Source organism: Aquarana catesbeiana, linkage group LG11 (genome assembly GCF_042186555.1).
Source record: "Aquarana catesbeiana isolate 2022-GZ linkage group LG11, ASM4218655v1, whole genome shotgun sequence".
Lineage (NCBI taxonomy): Eukaryota > Metazoa > Chordata > Amphibia > Anura > Ranidae > Aquarana > Aquarana catesbeiana.
The window spans coordinates 168,765,947-168,789,554 of record NC_133334.1 but is presented as its reverse complement, the minus strand read 5'-3'; the positions used below and the strand labels follow the sequence as shown (position 1 = coordinate 168,789,554).

General features: G+C 42.4%; 1 protein-coding gene across 3 annotated transcripts in view; it reads right to left on the bottom strand.

Moving 5' to 3' along the window:
- Window positions 1–23,608, bottom strand: part of CENPT (centromere protein T) — a 595,880-nt gene that overhangs the window by 96,867 nt on the left and 475,405 nt on the right. For all 3 annotated transcript variants that reach the window (XM_073605031.1, XM_073605032.1, XM_073605030.1), the window contains one exon: window positions 21,451–21,615. In XM_073605031.1, the coding sequence (XP_073461132.1) occupies window positions 21,451–21,615 (165 nt within the window). The remainder of the gene's footprint in view (window positions 1–21,450; window positions 21,616–23,608) is intronic.

Here is a 23,608-nt window from a genome sequence, read left to right as displayed (position 1 = left end):
TACGCGGACGACGCCCTCCTATATTTGCAGGATGCGGATTCTCCACTACAGGCGGCCCTTGAAATTTTCGATGAGTTTGGACGTTTTTCGGGGATCCGTATCAATTGGTCGAAGTCTGTGCTTTTCTCCCTGGACACGCAGGCCAGGGACTTGAAGGAACAGCCTGTATTGAGGTGGGTGGAGGAATTTACATACTTAGGCATCAAAATATCGTGCGACCTTCGGTCTTATCGAAGGCTTAATCTTTAACCTATACTCACACGCCTAAGAGACCACTGTGTTAAATGGGCTAATCTTCCTCTTAACTTGCTAGGACGCATAAACGTTTTAAAGATGATTTATTTACCCAAGCTCAACTATTTCTTTCGAAACTGCCCTGTATGGTTAGCCCAGTCCTTCAGGGAGATAGATGGCTGCATTGGGTCCTTCCTGTGGAGAGGATCCTCCCCTCGGATAGCTAGATCGACCCTTCAACTCCTTGTCAGTTGTGGAGGCTTGGACCTACCTAATTGGTTAGTGTACTATTGGGCGGCCATGTTGGTAACAGTCAGATGGTGGTTTGAACAATCTAAGGCCAATGCTGCAGTCTGCCTGGAGGCGGCGGTAGTGGGCTCCTTAAAGGAGCTTGGAAATTTGGTGCATCGGGGAGCCTCATCTAGTCCTGCCCTTCTAGGTCCCACTAAGGCCACTTTACGAGTATGGGGGGTGGCTAGGAAACGTTTTTTAGCTCCAGATAAATGGTCTCCCTACTGCCCGTTATGGGGAAATCCGGGCCTCCCGCATTTTAGGACAATTCCTGACCCACAATTATGGGCCCATTATGGGATTAAGGTGCTGAGGGATATTGTCTCCTCCGGGGCCCTGCTTTCTTTCCAGGACCTGAGAGGGAGGCATGGCCTTCCTATGGGGATGCTGTTTCGCTACTATCAAATGAGACATGCTTTCCGGGCTCAATTCCAGACTCCTCCTATCCTTGTGGTGGATGCAGTGGAAGGACTTCTAGCTCAGGAAACCCTTCAGAAACCCCTCTCAGTACTATACGTGACGCTGTTGCGAGCGGACTCTAAAAAAATAGATGTATTATGGGATAAATGGAAGGTAGATATCCCATCTCTGGACAGGGAGACTTGGGAGGAATGTTTTGAGAATAATTACCAACTAGTGATATCATCCAGAGACAAACTGACTCAGACCAAGTTCATACATATAATTTACTTCACGCCTCAGAGACTGCACAGAATTTACCCGCAGAGATCCCCAAATTGCCCAAGATGCCAATCCACAGACAGCACCTATATACATATGTTTTGGACATGTCCTAGACTCTCTCGATATTGGTCTGATATCTTTGATTTTCTGGACATACATCTTCAGCTGCAGTTACCTAGGACGGCAGAGTTGGCCCTACTGGGCATACAGGATGATGACCAAAGACCTAGGTATACTAAGCTCCTGCTTTCCTTATTACTCTTCTATGCCAAAAAAGAGATATTGCTGAAGTGGACCTCCCCCCTCCCACCTACAATGGGGTCTTGGATGGCCTTGGTTAATGCCGTTTTACCAATGTATAAGTTAACATATATGAATAGAGGGTGTCCCCAAAAATTTGAGAAAGTGTGGAGGCCATGGTCTGATCCTTTGTAAATCGTACTACCATGTAGGTACACCTGCGTATCTGTTCCCTATATATTGCGGATGTCTAGACTTGTGCTGGTGGGGCCGCTGGCTGCCCCCTCCCTTTTGCACTATTGGATGCGGGTGAAATGGGCACTGCCTATGATTTAGTGGGGGTTAGACCTGAGATCTTCCATTCTGTATGGTATATACTGTGCATTGCCAATGTATTACGGTTCTCTCATGACTGTATCCACTGCAATATTTCATGCCTTGTAATGCAATGTGAACCACTTCTTTCAATAAAGACCAACCTTGTTGTTAAAAAAAAAAAAAAAACCTTTGGTCTACCAGTGTCCATTCACCTGGAGATGAAGTATAACCCAACAGGTAATGAATATTAGCCTAACTCTGTGTCCCATGATGTATGAAAAAGAAAGATCAATTTGTAAATGTAGAGAAAAATGGCTAAAACACCAAATTCAGAGTGTAGTGGTTAATGACTAGTACTCTGAATGGTCTAAAGTTATCAGTGGTGTACCCCAAGGTTCAGTGCTGGGATCCTTACTTTTTAATACCTATATAAATGATAGAGAGTCTGGGATTAAAAGTAACATTTGTCTATGCAGATGACACTAAGCTATGCAGTGAAATAACGTCTTTATAGGATGTCTCCAATTTACAAGCCGCCCTCAATGCACAGTCTAATTGGGCAACTAAGTGGCAAATGAGGTTTAATGTTGATAAATGTAAAGTTATGCACTTGGGGGGGCCACGAATATGCAGCATACAGCAGCATACATACTAAGGGGAGTACAACTGGAGGAATCAATGGTGGAGAAAGATCTGGGGGTTTTAGTGGATCATAAGCTCAATAATAGCATGCAATGCCAAGCTGCGGTTTCCAAAACGAGCAAAGTAGTTTCTTGTATTAAGAGAGGTATGGACTATAGAGAGAGAGAGATATCATTTTGCCCCTGTACAAATCATTAGTAAGACCTCATCTGGAATATGCAGTTAAGTTTTGGGTACCAGTTCTCAAAAAGGATATCAGGGAACTGGAGAAAATGCAGAGAGGGTCAACCAAACTGATAAGAGGCATTGAGGAGCTCAGCTATGAGGAAAGATTAGAGGAACTGAATCTATTTCCTCTTGAGAAAACGTGGAATAGACTCCCTCCAGAGATGGTTCTGGCAAACTCAGTCGATTGCTTTAAAAAAGGCCTGGATTCTTTCCTAACTGTACACAATATAACTCGGTACTAACATTTATAGGTAAATTTGATCCAGGGAAAATCCAATTGCCTCTCGGGGGGGGGGGGGGGGGGGATCGGGAAGGAATTTTATTCCCCTGCTGTAGCAAATTGGAGCATGCTTTGATGGGTTTTTTTTTTGCCTTCCTCTGGATCAACCGTGGGTGTTGGTTTGTGTATATGGGATTGTATTTTGTTTAATTTTTTTGGCTGAACTTGATGGACTTGTGTCTTTTTTCAACCTATGTAACACTTTGTTACAATGTAAAGTAGTGAGTGTACAACCCCTGGCAAAAATTATGTAATCACCAGTCCCTGAGGATGTTCCTTCAGTTGTTTATTGTTGTAGAAAAAAAGCAGATCACAGACATGGCCAAAAACTAAAGGCATTTCAAATGGCAACGTTCTGGCTTTAAGAAACACTAAAAGAAATCAAGAAAAATAATTATGGTGGCCAGTAACAGTTAGATTTATAGAACAAGCACAGGGAATAAATTATGGAATCACTCAACTCTGAGGAAAAAATTATGGAATCATGAAAAACAAACACTCCAACACATCACTAGTACTTTGTTGCACCACCTCTGGCTTTTATAACTGCTTGCAGTCTCTGAGGCATTGACTTAATGAGTGATAAACAGTACTCTTCATCAGTCTGGCTCCAGCCTTCTCTGATTGCTGTTGCCAAATCATCTTTGCAGGTTGGAGCCTTGTCAGGGACCATTTTCTTTAACTTCCACCACAGATTTTCAATTGGATTGAGATCCGGACTGTTTGCAGGCCATGACATTGACCTTATGTGTCTTTCTTCAAGGAATTTTTTCACAGTTTTTGCTCTATGGCAAGATGCATTATCATCTTGATAAATGATTTCATCATCCCCAAACATCCTTTTAATAGATGGGATAAGAAGTGCGTCCAAAATTTCAATGTAAACCTGTGCATTTATTGAAGATTTAATGACAGCCATCTCCCCAGTGCCTTTACCGGACATGCAGCCCCATATCATAATTGACTGTGGAAATTTGCATGTTTTCTTCAGTCAGTCGTCTGCATAAATCTCATTGGAACGACACCAAACAAAAAGTTCCAGCATCATCACCTTGCCCAATGCAGATTCGAGATTCATCACTGAATATGACTTTCATCCAATCATCCACAGTCCACGATTGCCTTTCCTTAGCCCATTGTAACCTTGTTTTTTTGTGTTTAGGTGTTAGAGATGGCTTTCTTTTAGCTTTTCTGTATGTAAATCCCATTTTCCTTTAGTTTCTTACAGTTCGGTCACAGATGTTGACTCCAGTTTCCTCCCATTTGTTCCTCATTTGTTTTGTTGTACATTTTCTGTTTTCAAGGCATATTGCTTTAAGTTTTCTGTCTTGACGCTTTAATGTCTTCCTTGGTCTACCAGTATGTTTGCCTTTAACCACCTTCCCATGTTGTTTGTATTTGGTCCATGTTTTAGACACAGCCGACTGTGAACAACCAACATCTTGTGCAACACTGCGTGATGATTTACCCTCTTTACCTACATACTAACAAGCAGATTTAATCTGATGCAGGTGTTAGTGTTTGTAATGAAAATTTACAGGGTGATTCCATAATTTGTTCCTCAGAATTGAGTGATTCCATAATTTATTCCCTGTGCTTGTTCTATAAATCTAACTGTTACTGGCCACCATAATTATTTTTCTTGATTTCTTTTAGTGTTTCTTAAAGCCAGAAAGTTGCCATTTGAAATGCCTTTAGTTTTTGGCCATGTCTGTGATCTGCTTTTTTTTCTACAACAATAAACAACTGAAGGAACATCCTCAGGGACTGGTGATTCCATAATTTTTGCCAGGGGTTGTACACCTTGTATATCAGTGTCAATTTGCTGTGCCCTCAAAATAACTCAACACACAGCCATTAAACCTTTCACTGCCCGGTTCGTACAGACCTACAGAAGTGCCTGCAGGTGGCCAAGCCCGTACGGCCCTCCTTTCTCCCTCTCCTATAAGGTTATGGTCACTTCAATGACCACAAGCTTATATCAGAATTGTTCAGAAGACTCTGAACAATTCTTTAACTCTGATCAGCAAATTACAACAAGCCGATCAGTGTTTTTAACCTGAAATGAGACCGCCCCCCCCCCCCCTTCTCCATGCCACCGCTTCCCCGTCCCCTGCCTCTCCACCTGCAAACGCTCCCTTCCACCTATAATTACCCCCCACTCTCCTTTCCTATCCTTTCAACCCCCTTCTCCCCTCCAGCATTGATTACCCCCCTCTACCCGATAGGACCCTCTCCCTGCAAAGGGATCCCCTGCAGCTACCTTTAGAAGCTGGCATCCCTCCACTACCGCATGGGGCTTGGGGGGGTCCAGATGTGTCCCCCCGCCAGTCAAATCACCCCCGATCCATCCCTGCTCCAGTGGCATCCCTCCTTCCCCTCCCATAGCCTGCAGATGCTGGCCGCATTGATCTCCGACAGGCTAGGGATCGGGGGGGGGGGGAGCGGTGGGGGTGAAGTTGGGGGGGCTTGGTAAACATGTGTTTATCAAGCCCCCCTGTAGTACAGTGGGCGCAGGCAGTGATCACTACAGCTGATATATAGTAAACGCGAGTGTTACTATGTATCAGGCTGTCATTTTATGAATGAATTAGGAATCTCTATACAGATTCCTTATCCCTTTCACACCTAAGCCTATTTCTGACATTTGGTGTTTTCAAGTTAAAATCCGTATTTTTTGCTAGAAAATTACTTAGAACCCCCCAAACATATATATATATATATATATATATATATATATATATATATATATATATATATATATATATATATATATATATATATATATATATATATATTTATTTTTTTTTTTTAGCAGAGAATCTAGAGAATAAAATGACGATTGTTGCAATATTTTATGTCAAACAGTATTTGTGCAGCGGTGTTTTAAACACAACTTTTTGGGAAAAGGTCCACTTCCATGAGTTTTAAAAAAACTAAACAGTAAAGTTTTTTGTATAATGTGAAAGATGATGTTACGCCGAGTAAATAGATACCAAACATGTCATGCTTTATAATTGCACGCAATCGTGGAATGGCGACAAATTACGATACCTAAAAATCTCCATAGGCAACGCTTTAATTTTTTTTTACGGTTACCAGGTTAGAGTTACAGAGGAGGTCTAGTGCTAGTATTATTGCTCTCACTCTGACGATCACGGCGATACCTCACATGTGTGATTTGAACACGGTTTACATATGCGGGCGCGACTTCTGTATGCGTTTTCTTTGCTGTGCGAGCTCGTGGGGATGGGGGAGCTTTAAAAATGTATTTTTTTAATTTATTTTATTTTTATATTATTAAATTGTGTTTTAAAAAAAAACATCTCTTGTGACAGTAATAGGTGGTGACAGGTACTCTTTATGGAGGGATCGGGGGTCTAAAAGACCTCCAATTCCTCCTTTGCACTTCAAAGTATTCAGATCGCCAAAAACGACGATTCTGAATGCTGTATATTTTTTAAAAATCCGGCGCCGTTGGCAGCCGAGTAAATAGGAAGTGACGTCGCTTCCGTGTTTACATTCAGGAGACTGGAATGAAGCCGTTTCCGGCTTTGTGCCAGTCTGCTTTTAGCCACCGGAAGTGGCGGATCATGGATCGTGTCTCCTGGTGGGAAGGGAGGCCCAGTCAGAGCGGCGGGAGGGGGGGGGGGGGGATGTCCCCTACCGCTCCCCCGGGAGAACAAATCGAGCAGCTTTTAGCCACATTGGGACAGCAACCCCCCCCAGGTCTGCCTGCACTCAGCTTCTCCACGGTGACGCCCCCCCCCCCTCCCGCACTCGCCTCTCCATGGCCTCCTTGGCTTCTCCTTCTGGGCAACCCGATCCACCTCCTGTCTTGATTGGCCGGAAGGAGAAGCCGGAAGACAATAGTGAATATTAATTCGCTATTGTCACAAGTGGGTGGGTTCAGGGTGCAGTTCTCTGCGCCCCGAGCCCAACCTTTTTCAAGCTAATTAGCGCCTCAGGTTCTAATCCCGTGGCTTGAAAAAAAAAAAATACAAACGGCACCCATGCGCCCCTAATGGATCGGCCGCTCCTGGTAAGACTCCTTTCACATGGGTCGGACTCGGTCAAGCAGATCTGCCTGCTCAGCGGAGGATCTGTCTGCTGATCCCCACTGAGCAGGCGGATGACAGGTCTGCGTCCGCTAATGCAGAGCAGACACAGTCGCTGTTCTCTATGGGGCGGTCAGATGGAAACGGACCACCTGTCCATTTCCATCTAATACCATCTGATTTGATCTGCTAGATGGATGGGGAATGGGATTCCCATCCATCTGTTTTTAGCGGACTGGACCGGATCAGATGCAGGGGGGTGTAAACAGACACATGACACAAGGTGAATGCAAGATGAGGAGTGGACATGCTATGTGAGTGTGTCTCACGCCCCTGGGTAATTACACAGCAGATGGCAATTAGCAGGACAATCAGCTGAGCAATCGGCAGTAGCAGAACAGCAGAGGAGGAGAAGGGGAGACGTGCTTGCAACAGTTCAAAGAGTGAGAGATGACAACTCACAGATGAGCGGCGCTCCAGCCGGGGGGGGGGGGGGGGGGGGGGGGCGGTTACAGAAACTCTGCAGGTGGGCTGAGAGCATATCTCACTGCGTAGAGTGAAGATCATGGATGCCCAAACCAAATACAGAGCCAGGAGGAGAGGAAGCGAGGGAATATAGAGACAAAGGAAGGTCAAACAACGCCGGGAGGAGGATCTCCAATACCGAGAGGTGGATCACAGGCAGAAGCCCGGAGATTATCTGCACACGGACGTGGATACCAGGTACCGGGGGGGTGGGATGGCAGAAGATCTTTAACATTCGATCATGGCCATAGCCCCCATCAGACCCCTGGGGACAGTGGAGGAGTAGTGGATGGAATTAGGGTAAGTGTTGCGGTGGCTTGTGGAGAAGCCCCATAGGGCATGGCTATAGCCCCCTGAAGACCATCGAAGATGGAAATAGCGAGCAAAGGCATAATAGTCCTGAGCAGAGAGAAGGAGAGACAGCTGGAGGGGATTGTGAAGGGAAATGCCGCTCTCAGGACTGCCACACCTGGATAATGCTCTCGCCATACTCAACCTCCAGGTGCTGGCTCTGCACTAGAACGTGAAAAAGGAAAAAAAGATCCTGAACAGCCGCACTTAATGAAAAAAGGCATCTTTATTGGGCAAAAATAGCTCAGAGCTATGAGTAATGAGCTATGAGTAAGCATCAGTTGATGTGAAACACGTTAGAGATTTTTCCTCTGTCATTCACCTCTGATGTGACTGTATCTTGGATTTTATCTATTTTTGCCCAATAAAGATGCCTTTTTTCATTGAGTGCAGCTGTCCAGGATCTTTTTTCTTTTTTCACAGCTGGAGGGGATAAGGGGAATAAAGAGATAACCCACTTAACCCAGGCAACAACAAAATCCAGAGGTAATACCCCACCTGGGAAAGAACAAGGCGCATTGAACACCCCTGGGGAAGATATTCAGTTAGCCAAATTGGATTGGGATATCAAAGAACATATAAGAGCGCTTTCCACAAAAGCAGATAACCAACAATTGATAGCTGCAGTGGAACAGTCATTTAAACAGGTAATAGAAGAGATAAAGGAAAATACAATAGCATTGGGACTTAGAGTGGAAGAAGTAGAAAAAAAAACAAGAAGAAATTTATACAGGCTGTGGTGGATGTACAGGATAACACCAAATGTCAGGAGGAGGCGATGAACTTATATGGATCAGTTGGATGATTTTGAAAACAGGGAACGTAGACAAAACATACGCGGTCTCCCTGAAGCATATCACACTAGCAATCTAATAGTTACTGTACAAGGGTTATTTCAGCAAATTCTGGGGGGAACAGAGCAAAAAGCTTTGGAAGTGGACAGAGTACATTGTGTTACACCTTATGTCCAGGCCCAATATAATAAGGATAGCCCGAGAGATGTGATTTGTAAGATGCACAAATACTCAGTGAAAGAGGCGATTATGAAAAACACATGGGAAACACCCATGATTGAATTTAAAGGAGCACAAATATCTCTGTTCCCCGATATATCCCGCCGCATGCTGATGCAGCGGCAAACTGTAAGACCAATGTTGGAGGCCCTGAGATCAGCAGATATTAACCTCCCTGGCGGTATGATTATTTCAGATTTTAGGTGCTGAAAGCGGTACCATTATTTTGCACATAAATTTGGCGTTTTATATTGTAGGCCTGTAATTCTTAGGAATAATTCACTTAAATATGTCCAAACAAGAGTCTAGTTGACATCCCGGGTATGATAAAGAAAAACGAAATAAAAAATTATAATATAATAAAGAACTATAAATAATAACAAATAATAATATAATAATAATAAAAATTATTCAATAATGTAATCAAATCAAAAACACTGAAATTTGCTCAGTTGCAGAATTGTCGCTTTCGTTACTTTTAGTGTTTGGTGACAGATTTCCCCACAAATCACTATCGCTCAATTCTGTAAGTGATTCTAATTTATTATCGCTGTTTTCTAGCTGGTCTAAAGCCACTCTTGATGTAAAGGGACAGTTTTGGTTGCTATGGACAATCTCCAGTTTCCAGGCAATATAAAACTGCATGCAGGACACTGGACAGACCACTAGGGACAAATGGGGGGGGTGTAATTATTTGATACAGTACTGTAATCTGTAAGATTACAGTATACTGTATCTGTACTGTGTGTTTCACTTTTTGAATTTGCCGCCGAACTCCGTCCCCGTGCGTCGCAACGCTCGCAGGGAACGGAGCTCGGCACTGTGAATCGAACGAGACACAGCGGCTCGCCGATCATAGTGGAGAGGCATCGCAGGAACCAGGGGACAAGGTAAGTAAACTCTTCCTGGATCCTGCGATGCGATCCCGAGTCTGGCTCGGGGATACCGCTTTTGGTATTAAAAATCCACCCCGAGCCAGACTCGGGAATACCGCCAGGGGGGTTAAATATCACTGGGAGTTCCCTTTTCGTTTGACAGCATCACGGCACGGCAAAATGGCAGTGCTTCGTACCAAGGACGATTTAAAAAGATTTTTAGAAATACTGGAACTACCCCAAGTGGATTTTCCAGATAGGAGAACGGCAACTATAAAACTCTGCAGAGCCCAGAACCTGGGTTATAGGTCCCTATTAAAATACGGAAAAGGGTCTGCGCAGAGAAGAATGAATCTTTAATGCAAGGATCGGTGCAATGAACTGAAAGATTAAGAAATCATTTTCTCCCCCCCCCCCCCCCTTTTTTTTGAGGGGTAACATACGCCTCATAAGTTTACCTCATCACCCCCTTTTTTTATTTATTTTTCTCTGGGGCCTTTTTATTTTTATTTATTTTTTTGGGAGGTAAAAGTTTGCCTCATCACTTTTTTAAATTTTCTTTTTTTAAGGGGTAACATACGCCTCATAAGTTTAGCTCATCCCCCCCCCTTTTTTTTTTCCTCTGGGGCCTTGTTTATTTTTTGGGGTGGGGGGTGGTAAAAGTTTGCCTCATCACTTTTTTTCCTCCTCTGTCACATCCATAGAAGTTATACAAGAAAAATAATTGGACTAAAACTATGGCCGGGGGGTATTTGACCCCTCACATGTACTAGATATATATGTGTTTTTACTGGTTTGCTCTTTTTTTTTCTTCTCTTGTTTTTTTGTTTGTGGGATATATTATTTTTCAATTAGGCGGGTCCCGATGTAAGGGGCTAAATAATCTGCATGAAGGCAGAGGGAAGGAAGGTACCAGAGTGGGGACTACGGGAAACACACGGACCTGTCCTCCTTTTAGTTGGTACAATTCTTTAGGTAGAATGGTGTATTTGTAGGAAAAAGGTTTTTACTTTTATTCACTTTTATTGTGTTTTTGTTGTATATTTGGTATGTCTTATAAATGCACCTAGAGAGGGAAAAACCAAGACACAAAGCAATGACTTAGGAAAACCATATGTCCACCCAAGATATAAATAATGTCTAGTAAAATGAAAATTGTATCCTATAATATGAGGGGCTTGTGTTCTCCACACAAAAGGGGGCATCTGTGGCAGGAATTATGCCATTATATGGCAGATGTGTTATTTATACAAGAGACGCATTTTACAGAAGGATCGCTACCTCGAATGCCCCAATATCCATATAACCGGTGCTTCCATTCAGTTTCACCCATTGCAAGGGCAAGGGGGGTGATGATAGCCTTTGGACGAACATGCCCCTTGACCTCTATGGTAGAACAAGTGGACCCGGAAGAGAGATTTGTATTTGTTAAAGGTACGTTAAATGGACATCGATATACATTTGCCTCTATATATTCCCCGAACACCTATATGGTGGACTTTTTGTCCAAAACCATCAAGCTCCTAGAGAAATTTATGGAAGGATTTATGGTCTTAGGGGGAGACTTTAATGTGACATTAGACCTTAGAATTGATACCTTAACGGGGAAAGGCCCATTGTCCTTTAGGGCAATCAAACATGTAAAACAACTATTTAGATCCCTCCATTTGGTAGATAACTGGTGGATAACACATGCGGAAAAAAAAGATTATAGTTATTATTCTAAAACCCATAAAAGTTTATTCACGGCTTGATCTGATTTTTTTGGATCAGTACTATCTGAATCTATTGAGATCTGCCACTATTGAGCCTATAACAATATCAGATCACGCCCCCATCACAATAACTTTTTCTCTGGTATCTATAGAATATAGGGAGAGGACGTGGAGATTAAATGAAACACTATTGGATGACAGATAGCAGAAGATATAAAAAAAAAATTAGTGGAATATTTTGAAATGAACATCCTGGGGGAAGTCTTAGAACAGAAAGTTTGGGAAGCCCATAAGGCGGTTATTAGAGGGGAATTAATAGCACATGGCTCACAAGTAAAAAAAGAAAAACTGATAGAAATCGAGGACTTATTGAAAGAAATACAGGAGTTGGAGAAAAAACAAAGTAGACCCTGATCAACATGCAACCAGACGCCTGGAGATGTTGAGAATAAAGATCTCTAGATGCCTGGATCAAAAAGCCGAAGAAAAGCACAGAAATTTTGCTCATCGTTTCTACGAGCAAGGGATCAAATGTGGCCGATTATTGGCCAATCAATTAAAAGAACAAGACTCGAGCCATGTACATAGTATCTCAAGTTATAATAAACTGATAGTAGATACAAACTCTATAGCGGGGGAATGCCACCAGTTTTATACGGATCTTTACAATATACAGCCAACTGCCATAAGATTGGAGGAGGGGAGACAGGTGGAGGAGATTAAAGAAGACCACTGCCATGCCAACTTTGCCTAACGTAGTTATTGAGAAGTTGGAGTGCCCAATTACAATTGAGGAGGTAAACAAAGCAATAGAAAATCTGCCAATGGGGAAGAGTCCGGGACCAGATGGCCTAACAAACGCATATTACAAGAAATTCAATACAATTCTGATATCCCCTCTATGTAGCTATTTTAATAAAATCACAACATTAAATCCTCCATTTACAGAAGTGCTATTAGCCTATGTGACAGTGCTTCCTGGGAAAGACCCGAATTATTGTGCTAATTACAGACAGAATTCACTCCTTAACTCAGATATTAAAATATTAGCAAAGAACTCATTATGGAAACAAGGTTTGAAGTTATGAATATGTGTAATGGCCGTCAAATAGGCTAGACAAGCCTCGCTATGAAAACAAGGCTTGGTTAAACTGGTGTCCGTTTAATATGGGAAACCAAGCCTCGTCATAAAAACGAGGCTTGGTATAGTAACCTCCGTGTGACTCGGTGAGATAAACATAGTAGCATAGTAACCAAGCCCCGCCGTGTACACAGACTAACATTGTTGACAACAAAAGAGAGTGGGTTAGAAATAGCCCATCTACACAAATAAATAATAAAAGAAATTTATATGTTGAAAAATTCGTAAAAAGGAGGGGGGGGCACTTCCAGGTGATCTCAGAGCAAAAGTAGGCAATTAAGCTCTATTTAAAAAAGAGATAATGTCCCACTCTACAATCATTCCCTGTGGATGGTGGGTCTGCAATTCATAGATCCAGAAGGTTTCTAGTCTGGATACCCCTCTTGTCCAAGCTCTGCCAAGTCAATAAGATCTGGTAAGCTTCCCCCTGTTTATGATGGTGGTACTTCTGTTTTTCCCTTCACAGTTCATACCGGTGATTGAAATCCCACATATGCCTAACGGGACTGCACATCTAATTGGATTTCTTTGGACTTTATAATTCACCATTTTCATTTTTTGGACTTTGTTTATTGTGCAGTTATTATACTAGCACATTTTTCAGAAATTATTCAAATTTTTTCTGAGTTTGGACTCACATTCATTATGTGTTAATCCTTGTTTATTTGATGTCTTTCCGTTCAATATTAACACCCTAATTTCTATCTCTCACCTTTTTTATGGTATAGTCACCATACTAGCACATTTTTCACCATACCTGCATTTTTTTCAGAAATTTCACTTTTTCTTTGTTTGATTCACATTTCACCATGTATGAACCTCTGTTTATTTGATAGATTTATGTTTAAGTCACATTTATATCATTTATTTATGCAAATTTGCTTTTTGCAACCTTAGCGCTGCACTTATTTATTCACAGTTTTTGCTTTATTTCTACAAGCTGTGCTGGCTGCTAGGCTGCTGGAGGGGCTGTGGTCAGAGGGGCATGTATATTCATATATGGTGGGATTGCCCAAGAATTAGATCTTTCTGGGAAGAGGCAGCCCCATGGATAGAAAAGTTATCCAACAAAACCTATTGAAGTGTCGCCTCTACAGTTTCTATTCCATGGAATGCCGGCTTCTATTAAATCATATAAAAAAGTGTTATCCTACATTTGCTAAACACAGCAAAAAAACTGATACCTAGGCACTGGAAACAGATTACATGTCCTACACTCCTGGAATGGAAAAGCGAGGTAGAAGTAATAATGGAGGTGGAAAGATGCATAAAATCAGAAATCAACAGGACAAACTTGAGAATATATGAGCAGATTGGAAACAATATTTTCCAGAGATTGGTGAAAGAGTAAAATACATTAGAAAGGTGCATATAGGTAGGCATTGTAATAATACCGTAGGAGGTAACATTGCCGTGAAGTCTCAGCCCTTGTATAGGTGTACCAGATATTAAGATAATGTATATGGAAATAATTGTAGAATATTTAATTTGGTGAGGTGGGGGGGGGGATGGAACAGGAAAGGGGCATTTTTTTTCTCCATTATATGGAATATATATGGACAAAGGCACAAACAAAGTAATACACTTATAATAGATACACGATTGCACATAAGTTAGGGGTTATGCTCTCTTTTACAGAGGTCTTAAAATGTTTTTTTTTACTCCCGTCATTAATGGTAGGCTTCATGCACATTTTTGGTATGTAATGCACTTATAACAGATACACGATTGCACATAACTTAGAAAGGGATTACGTTCTCTTTTACAGGGGTCTTAAAATTGCTTTTTATTTATTTTTGTTTTTCTCCCCTTATCATTGATGATAAGGTAGGTCCCATGCACATTTTTGTAATAAATTAATTTTTAATTTTTTCCTTTTTTTGGGATTGTGCCCCTCTTTTGCCTCCGCTTCCTCCCCTTCCCTCTCCCCTCTCCTCCCCCTTTTATTTATTTATTTTTGTTTTGGAAGTTTTAGGTTGGATGGGTCTTATTTGTTTTTTTTTTTATTGTTTGGATGAGGTGGGGGTGGTGGGTACTAAATATTGTATAGAAGGGTTTATTAGATAAACAATATAATTGAGAAAAGTGATTTAAGTTAGAAGAGCAAAGATAAAAAAGTGTATATATACAGTCTACTCTTTAATTGTTTTCTTTGTTTTTATATATCTTTTTGTACAGTATTGTATGGTTTGTCCTAAATGTAAAAAAAATTAATAAAATTTTAATTATAAAAGAAAAAAAAAAAAATGGACATATGTCCATTTACATCAGCCTCTCCATAGAGAAAAATGGGTGGTCCGATTTGGCCCGCCTGAAAAATGGACAGGCAGACCCGATCTGTCTGCTCGTGTGAAAGGGGCCCAATACCTTGTTCACACAGGGCATACACAGCGTACCTATTCAGGGATGCACAGGTGTTCTGTGCATCTCTGTACAGGCAGTCCCCATTGATGTCATTTGGGATGCAGCAACTGGACGAACAGAGCTGTTGCTCGCAATTTTACACCCATGTAGTTCCGCATGCATGTCCCTGAGCTCACACTGCTTGCGTTCGGGGTCATGTACCCACACAGATGTTAGATTGGAAACAGCTATGCCTGTGCAGCCTTTGCATCCAAATTGACATAAATGGGACTGCCTGTACGGGGATGCACGAAATAGAGGTCGACCGATATATCGGCCGATATTTGGCTTTTTTTACTTAATCGGCATTGGCCGATTGTGCTGATAAAAAAAGCCAATTATAACTTCAGCGGGACTTGCAAATGACTTCTGTAATAGAAGTCAATGCAAGTTTCCTGAAGTTATCTGTGGAGAGGATTCTCTCCTCCCTGGGCAGCCTGCCAAGTCTGATAAGAAGATACATTGTATCTCTTCAGGTTATTTTATCAATGAGCTGGGAGGAGTTCTCAGTTTAACCATTTAAAGACTAAATCTTTTCTGACACTTGTTGCTTACAAGTAAAAATACTGTATTTTCTGCTAGAAAATCACTTAGAACCCCCAAACATTATATATATATATATATATATATATATATATATATATATATATATATATATATATATATATATATATATATATATATATATATATATATATATATATATTTTTTTTTTTAGCAGAGATCCTAGGGAATAAAATAGCGGTTGTTGCAATATTTTATGTCACACGGTATTTGCGCAGCGGTCTTTCAAACGCAATTTAAAAAAAAAAAATACACTAATGAAATAAAAAAAAAACTAAGCAGTAAAGTTAGCCCATTTTTTTTCGTCCAAAAGTTTTGATTACCTGTTTTTGTGTATTTAATATTTAAGATAGTTATTTTTTTTTTTAATCTAAATTATACATACAATGAACTGATTGGAGGTTTGTTTTGTTTAATAAATGTTTAAATGTAAAAACTTTTCTGTATCACTTATTACTTAAGGTTGCTTGCACACTGGAGCGGGCAGGCGTTGACGGTAAAACGCTGTTAGTTTTAGCGGCGCTTTACCGTCATTTTAGCAGCACTATTCAGCTGCTAAAAACCCAGCTAGCGGCCGAGGAAGGGGTTAAATGCGCCCATGAGGTGCTGCTGCCGAAACGCTTTGCAGGCGCTTCGGCAGCGGTGCGCATTCATTTCAATGGCAGGAGTGGTGGAGGAGAGGTATACACCGCTCCAAAGATGCCGCTTGCAGGACTTTTTTTTAACATCCTGCCATCGCATCGCCTCAGTGTGAAAGCACTCGGGCTTTCACACTGAGACTGCAGAGGAGCCGTTTTACAGGCACTTTACAGGCGCTATTTTTAGCCCAAAAGCGCCTGAAAAACGCCCCAGTGTGAAAGGGGTCTAACTGTTAGATTTTATGAGATGAAGGGGAAAAAAAAGAAAAAAAAAAAAAAAAAAAAAAATCGGCCTAATATATCGGCCCAAAAAAAAAAAAAAAATCGGCATCATATAATCGCCCACCGAAATTTCTAAATATTGGCATCGGCCAGAGAAAAACCCATATCGGTCGACCTCTTGCACGAAACACCTGTGCATCCCTGTGTGGGTAAACATTTCCCTTCATGCCACATGTGAACAATGCTTTAGTAGCAATTTAGCAGAAATTTTGTAAGTTATGTTGTGTTTATGCGAAAATATCCTTTTGATAAACATTTGCGCAAATATTGCGCTGCCTTAAAAATCAGTAGAACCTTTTTGTTCTACTGGCCATGTGAATTCAGAAAATGTATGGTTTGGGGGGTCTATTACAAATTCTAAAAACTGCAAGTGAAAAAAGAAAACCTCCAGATTTTCTAAGAAACGTTTGCGTACGTCCAATTTTCACCATTTCTCAAAAAAAAAAAAAAAGTACAAATATGTGTTATTTATTAACTCAATACAGGTTAAGCTTTTATATTTAGTAGGAATTTAGCAGGAATTTTGTAAAGTTTGCTGTGTTTGTATCTGCTACTAATGATTTTAGTGCAATTTTAGCAAAAATATTGCTATGGTAAACATTTGCGCAAATATCGTGGGGCCTTAAAAATCAGTAGCACCTTTTTATTCTACTGGTCCTATGCTTTCTTGCATATTTACATTTTTGCGTACGTTCGATTTTAACCATTTTGCAAAAAGGCGCAATGTAAAAAATTACAAATTTGTAATGTATTAACTCCATACAGGTTAAGCTTTTATATTTAATTGGAATTTAGCAGGAATTTTGTAAAATTAGCTGTGTTTTTATTTGCTTGATGACGTAATTCTACTACGAAACGCGTAGGGCGGAGCAGGACGACACGCTGACGTCACCTCCAGTCACTGCTCTCACTTCCAGTAGGATGGGTCTGTCCAAGTGTGTTCGGCCGACACATCGGACTTCAGGCTTGTTTATGAAGCAACTTCTGTAAGTGTGTTTTTGTCTTATTACCTAATAAAATTTTAAAAGTTTTACACAATCGGAGTTTCCCTATTTCTATTACATGCCATGCATTCCATCTGAGCCGTTCTATGTAATGTGATGATCCGAGGTCCTAGCGGCAGACCAGCACTAGAGATACACTGAAAGTCACAGCTGTCATGCTTTTCATGATCCTCTGTAATGGGGGATCATGCCTGTCTGGTAAGGAGTAACCCCTTCTATACCGGTGGTGGATCACATTTCTACGTTACACAATAGTTGAAGACCTTCTCATGCGGACTATATTGTTCTTTTTCTTTTGTTTTGCATGGGTGGATGACATTTGTTATCAGTGATCACAGAGACTTATATATTATTTGATTTTGTATATTACACCAGGGCTCGACAAACCCCGGGCGCCAGGTCGCATTTGCGACTAGAATTAGCGACCTGACGCCTGGGGCGGCACTGCTGGGGGTATCCTGTCTCTGTGCGGACTCCGACACCCCCCCCCCGTGCGATCACGTCGGGCCGCGCCGGCCGGTAATTGAGGCCCCGGCTTTGCGGCCTTCTTCGGTAGTTCTGGAGTCCTTCTGAAATCTGGCGCCATCTTGTGGTGGCCGTTGGTATTGCAACCTGCAATGCTAATGCAATGCTAATGCGAAATACCTGCCTGTTTTCACTGCCTATCTCCTTCCCAAAGTGGAGAAGAGAAGGAAGTGAATGTGGGGATAGCCTTTTTTTTTTTTTTTGTAATAGATTTTTTTTTTATTTATTTATATTTATATAAAAACTATTAAATTAATTTTAATTAGGAAAAAAATAAATAATTTGTTATCTCCCTGCTTGGCCCCTTTCACACGGGCTGTCTGATCAGGTTCGCCTGTCTGTTTTTCAGGCGGACCTGATTGGACCCTTAGAGCCCTTTCACACCGAGCCGCGGGGGGCGTCGGCGGTAAAGCAGCGCTATTTTTAGCGCTGCTTTACCGTCGTTTTAGTGACGATATTCGGGCCTCTAGCGGTGCGGTCTTTTTCTGTGTAAATTTAAGATTAGTTATTTTTTATATTGAAAATAAAGCTTTGTCGGCTCCTAACTTTTTTAGCTGGCTCCTAGATTCCAAGCAAATTTGTCAAGCCCTGTATTACACAAACCCGGTCCAGTTATTACATATCACATAATTTGTGTAGTGACTAATATTTCACTTAGTTTTATTCATTATTCGTTGTTTATGTTTACTTAGTGCGAATTTATGTGTTTATTTAATTGCTATATGGGTGTCATATATTTCAAATTGCTGCTTGTCATAGTTTATAAGTTTATGATTTAACTTTTCTGAGCTATTTACCAACACACACCTTAGCGCAGTTTTTCTTCTTTTTTTCTTATTTTATGTACTGTGACATACTGAAGCAGAGAATGATCCCCTCCCTTTGGAGACTGGGCCGCAGGGAAGTATTCCAACATCACGACCCCAAACACACCTCCAAGACGACCACTGCCTTGCTAAAGAAGCTGTGAGTAAAGGTAATCGACTGGCCAAGCATGTCTCCAGACTTGAACCCTATTGAGCATCTGTGGGGCATCCTCAAATGGAAGGTGGAGGAGCGCAAGGTATGTAACAGCAACCAGCTCTGTGATGTCGTCATGGAGGAGTGGAAGAGAACTCCAGTGGCAACCTGTGAAGCTCTGGTGAACTTCATGACCAAGAGGGTTAAGGCAGTGCTGGAAAATAATGGTGGCCATACAAAATATTGACACTCCCCCTAGGCAATTTGGACATTTTCATTTAGGGGTGTACTCACTTATGTTGCCAGAGGTTTAGACATTAATGGCTGTGTTGAGTTATTTTGAGGGAATAGCAAATTTATACTGTTATACAAGCTGTACACTCACTTTACATTGTAGCAAAGTGTCATTTCTTGAGTATTGTCACATGAAAACATATAAGATTTACAAAAATGTGAGGGGTGAACTCACTTTTGTGAGACACTGTAGGTGTACTTAAAGCCCCAAAAGTGGAACTTCCGCCCATTGTACTCCTCCACCCCTCCGGTGCCACATTTGACACCTTTCGAGGGGGAGGGGGGGACAGCATACCTGCCTTTCACAGGTATGCTTTCCCCACATCTGGGAGCCTCAGCTGTGGGTGTTGACGTCACGGCTGGGGCTCCCTCTGTCGCCGGGCCAGTAGGAGAGAGGAGCAGAGCAGAGCCTCGCGCATAAGCAGTAGGATTCCTAGTTTGAAGCCGAAAGGCTATACTGCCGGGTTCCCTTACTCGCAATGGAGGCGTCATGCACCCGACAGCTGATGGAAACATTGCTGGACTCCAGGACAGGTAAGTGTCCGATATTTAAAAGTCAGCAGCTGCAGTATTTGTAGCTGCTTACTTTTAATTTTTATTTTCAAGTCTGAAAAACTGCTTTAAAAAAAAACTTTGGGAGACTCCAAGTGAGTTTGTTATGGCTAAATAATAACACTTTCTTCCTGAAATTCACACAGTTGTGGATGCCCACAGGGTCACATAAGTGGGTTTGGCTCGTAGCAATGAGGGATATGTTAATCTGCTTCTTTGCATAAATTATATAACTATATCCTTGAAATGTAAACAATCTAGCACTTTCCTCTTAGCTGTTAAAGTGCCAGGTATATACTGTATATTCTATACACTCAAATTATATTTTAACAGCACAAGACTGTCCTCTGGATTCTTCTACACTACCTTCTTTACCCATTTTGATTGTTCATTCCTGAGCTTTATCAACCCTAAATGATGGTGATGATTTTAGCTCTTTCAATCAGAGACTTAGCGCCATGCGTTACCAAGAGTGGTTTGCATGCCAACTCCCACTCCTCCAGATTGACGTCTGCTCATTAAGAAATTTTAATATTTGCATAACTTCTCCCAGGAGCCAGTCCACCGCTTGCATCAGAGCTGAGGGCTTTTGAGAGGAGCACACAGGCACAGCACTTTGATGTTTTCAAGAAGCTATGTACACCCTGCTGGCTTCTCTCACTGGCCACACTTTGCCTGCACTGCTAGGAGAAAAACCTAGTTATGTAATCACTGTGTCTAAAATAAGGGATGTAATAAAGACGAAGGGTTTTTTCATTTTATGTTGGAGGGGGAAAAAAGGAAGCAGGAGGGGCAAAATATAAACAGATTAAAAAGCTAAGTTTATCCTTGGAACATGTTATACCCACATTTAGGGCAAGGATTCTTTTCCGCAGCAGCTGCTTTCACATTTAAAATTGGCGTGGCTGTGCGAGGCTCTGGTAATGAATAAACAACAAGTCCTGCATTCTACTGTGGCAGATAGCTTGTAGCTCTCAATGGACTACGAGCATGCTGATCAGCACACTCATAATTAATTCACAAGTCCTCCAGTTTTCTAACAGAAAGGCTGTACACAGGTACAGGTAGAAAGCTAGGAGCCTGACACTGCACCCACGATCCACTGATCGTGGGTGCAATGCTTTGCAAGCTCTTGCATTTATTATTTTTCTCTTCAGGGCCAATTCACACTATGTGCGATGATCAACGTTTTTACCATGCGTCTGTCACCGCAAGAACACACAGGAAACAATGGTTCATTTACACTGCAAAACAGCCTAGTGATGCGGTAAAATGCAGACATGCTGCATTTTATTGCAGCGCACCAGCCCAAATCGAACCGCAATGTCAGGCAGCGCGCTGCCAGACATTGCAGTAAATGAAGTGTACATTTTGTACACTTCAAATAACGCTCACACATATAAAAAAAAAAAAAAAAAAAAAAAAGAGCAGTGCAATACGATAAAACTTGCACCACACTGCCCCCTAGTGCAGCCGGCAACAGAGAGCGCTGAAGCAGTGATTAGTTTCTGCTGCTTGGCACTGCAGTGTGAATTGCCCCTTGAAGGTGAACATATAGTTTAAATTTCTGTGTTAACCCTGTGTCAGCTACGACATTCAACAAAAAGTACAATGAAAAAAATCGAATGCTTACAATTTTTCAGCATCAGTGGAAGCTTTCTTAGACAGTTGCATTTTGGCATGAAGACTAAGTATCCTCTTCACAAGGCTGCTCTTAAATGCTGATCCATCTTTCTTTGTCTTCAAGGCAGTTTTCCTATGAATCTTCTTACCAACAACAAGCTTATTAGGAGGAATCCTAACCAAAAAAAAAATAAAAATTGTCATTTATTTAGCAGTGCTGTCCCTAATCTTAAAGTTAAAGCGAAGTTCCACCCAAAAGTGGAACGTCCACTTTAAGCACTCCTTGCCCCTTACATGCCACATATGCCATGTAATTTCTTTTTTGGGTGGGGGGGGGGGGAGTGGGTACCTTCTTTTTAGAGGGAATTTCTGTCCCACTTCCTCCACCTGCTTCTCAGCCGCCTAGGCGACTACCCCCATCCCCTAGGTGGCCCCTCCCTCTCTGCAATCTTCTGGGACATGTCACAGGTCCCAGAAGATTGCCTGGCCAATAGCAGAGAGAAGCGCGACTCGCACATGGGTAGCGCGTGCCCGGCCGTGAAGCCGTAAGCTGTCACGGTCAGGTGCCCACAGTTGCTATGACGGCGCCGGAGAGGAGCGAGGCTCCGGGCAGCCGCATCGCTGGACCGTGGGACAGGTGAGTGTCTGTTTATTAAAAGTCAACGATCAAGGGGTTAATATGGCGCACAATGGATGTAGCCGAGTACATATAACTAAAAATGGTGGGGGGAAAGGGGTGGGTTGGGGGTTCCTGACAGGGGGAACTTGGTGGTGGTAGTTAATGTTTCACAACAAGTTCAGGTATTAGTCCATGTAAGGATAAAATGATGCTGAATAAATGGAAGGCAGCCAGTCTATAAAAGCTAGAAGAAGCTCTCGAACAATAAAAAAAGAAAGAAGTACGGCGCCCTCTAAGTGCAGCATGTATGTTAAAAATATTTATTACAATAGATAAAAACACTCACATTTGAGTTGCTAAAAACCAGCATGTAAAGTAGTTTCATCCGCGTGCTCTCGGGGGATGTGGGTGTCACGGGCCAGTGGGGGTGTTCCTGGGATGTGAGTCCTGTGAACTGGGTCCTGGTAGCAGTTCCGGTGGTGCCGAGGGTCCTCAGAGCCTCCGGGCGGCCAGGATGTCGGTCAAGGATCCTCCATGGAGCACCGTGCTGACCTGCGTCTACACTTCCGGGAGCGGGGTGAGGCGGGCGGTGCTTCGCGTTTGGAGCATGCGTGCTCCTTCATCAGGCTAGGCTGGTGGCCATATTCAGTGTGGGAATTTATACCATAGGCACTGGGAGGGGTGGAGAGGTGATTGAGAGGAGGGCAGGACTATGTATAATGATTGGGCGCGTAGGTAACCATGGTGATGGGGTGTACACAATGTGGAAGGGGAGTGAAGGGAGACGGGGAGTGGGCGGGGCGGGGAGTGAGGAGGGGGGAAAAGAAGATATGCAAATGAGTATGTTGTGGTAAGAACGTATATGGATTGTGGGGTAAGGAGAAGGCGGTCTATATGAATACACTCACACTAGTGTACGGGTATACCCATACACGTGTTCCACGTAGACTGGAGGTTAATGGGGTAGTGACTAGATGATGGATAAAACGATGAATGAGACAACAAGTAGGACAATGGATGAAACAATACGTGGTGAATTGAGATTAGATGATGTGATGAGGCAGGGATGTGGTTGGGGTCACAGCAAAATGTTAATTTCGATGCCTTCATTGAGGCCTCCTGGCGATAAAGTGTCTAGTGTGTATATCCAGTAGTTTTCTCTTTCACATAACCTTTTGTAGCGTTCAGCGGTAGGGAGGGTGTGTGGAATATACTCAATAACCCACACGCGTAGCCCTGAAGATGTTTGTCCATGATGTTCTTTAACCACTTGAGGACCGCCTCACGCCGATGTACGTCGGCAAGGCGGCATGGCAGGCAGAATCACGTACATACACGTGATCTGCCTCCCGCAGGTGGGGGGTCCTGTCGGCCCCCCCCGGTGCCCGAGGCGGTCCTCTTTTGTCCCCCGGCGATCGGAGGTGAGGGGGAGGCCATCCGTTCATGCCCCCCCCCCTCGCGATCGCCGCCGGCCAATCAGAACATTCCTTTGCTGCTGTATGCTAAACAGCAGCAAAGGAAATGATGTCATCTCTCCTCGGCTCGGTAT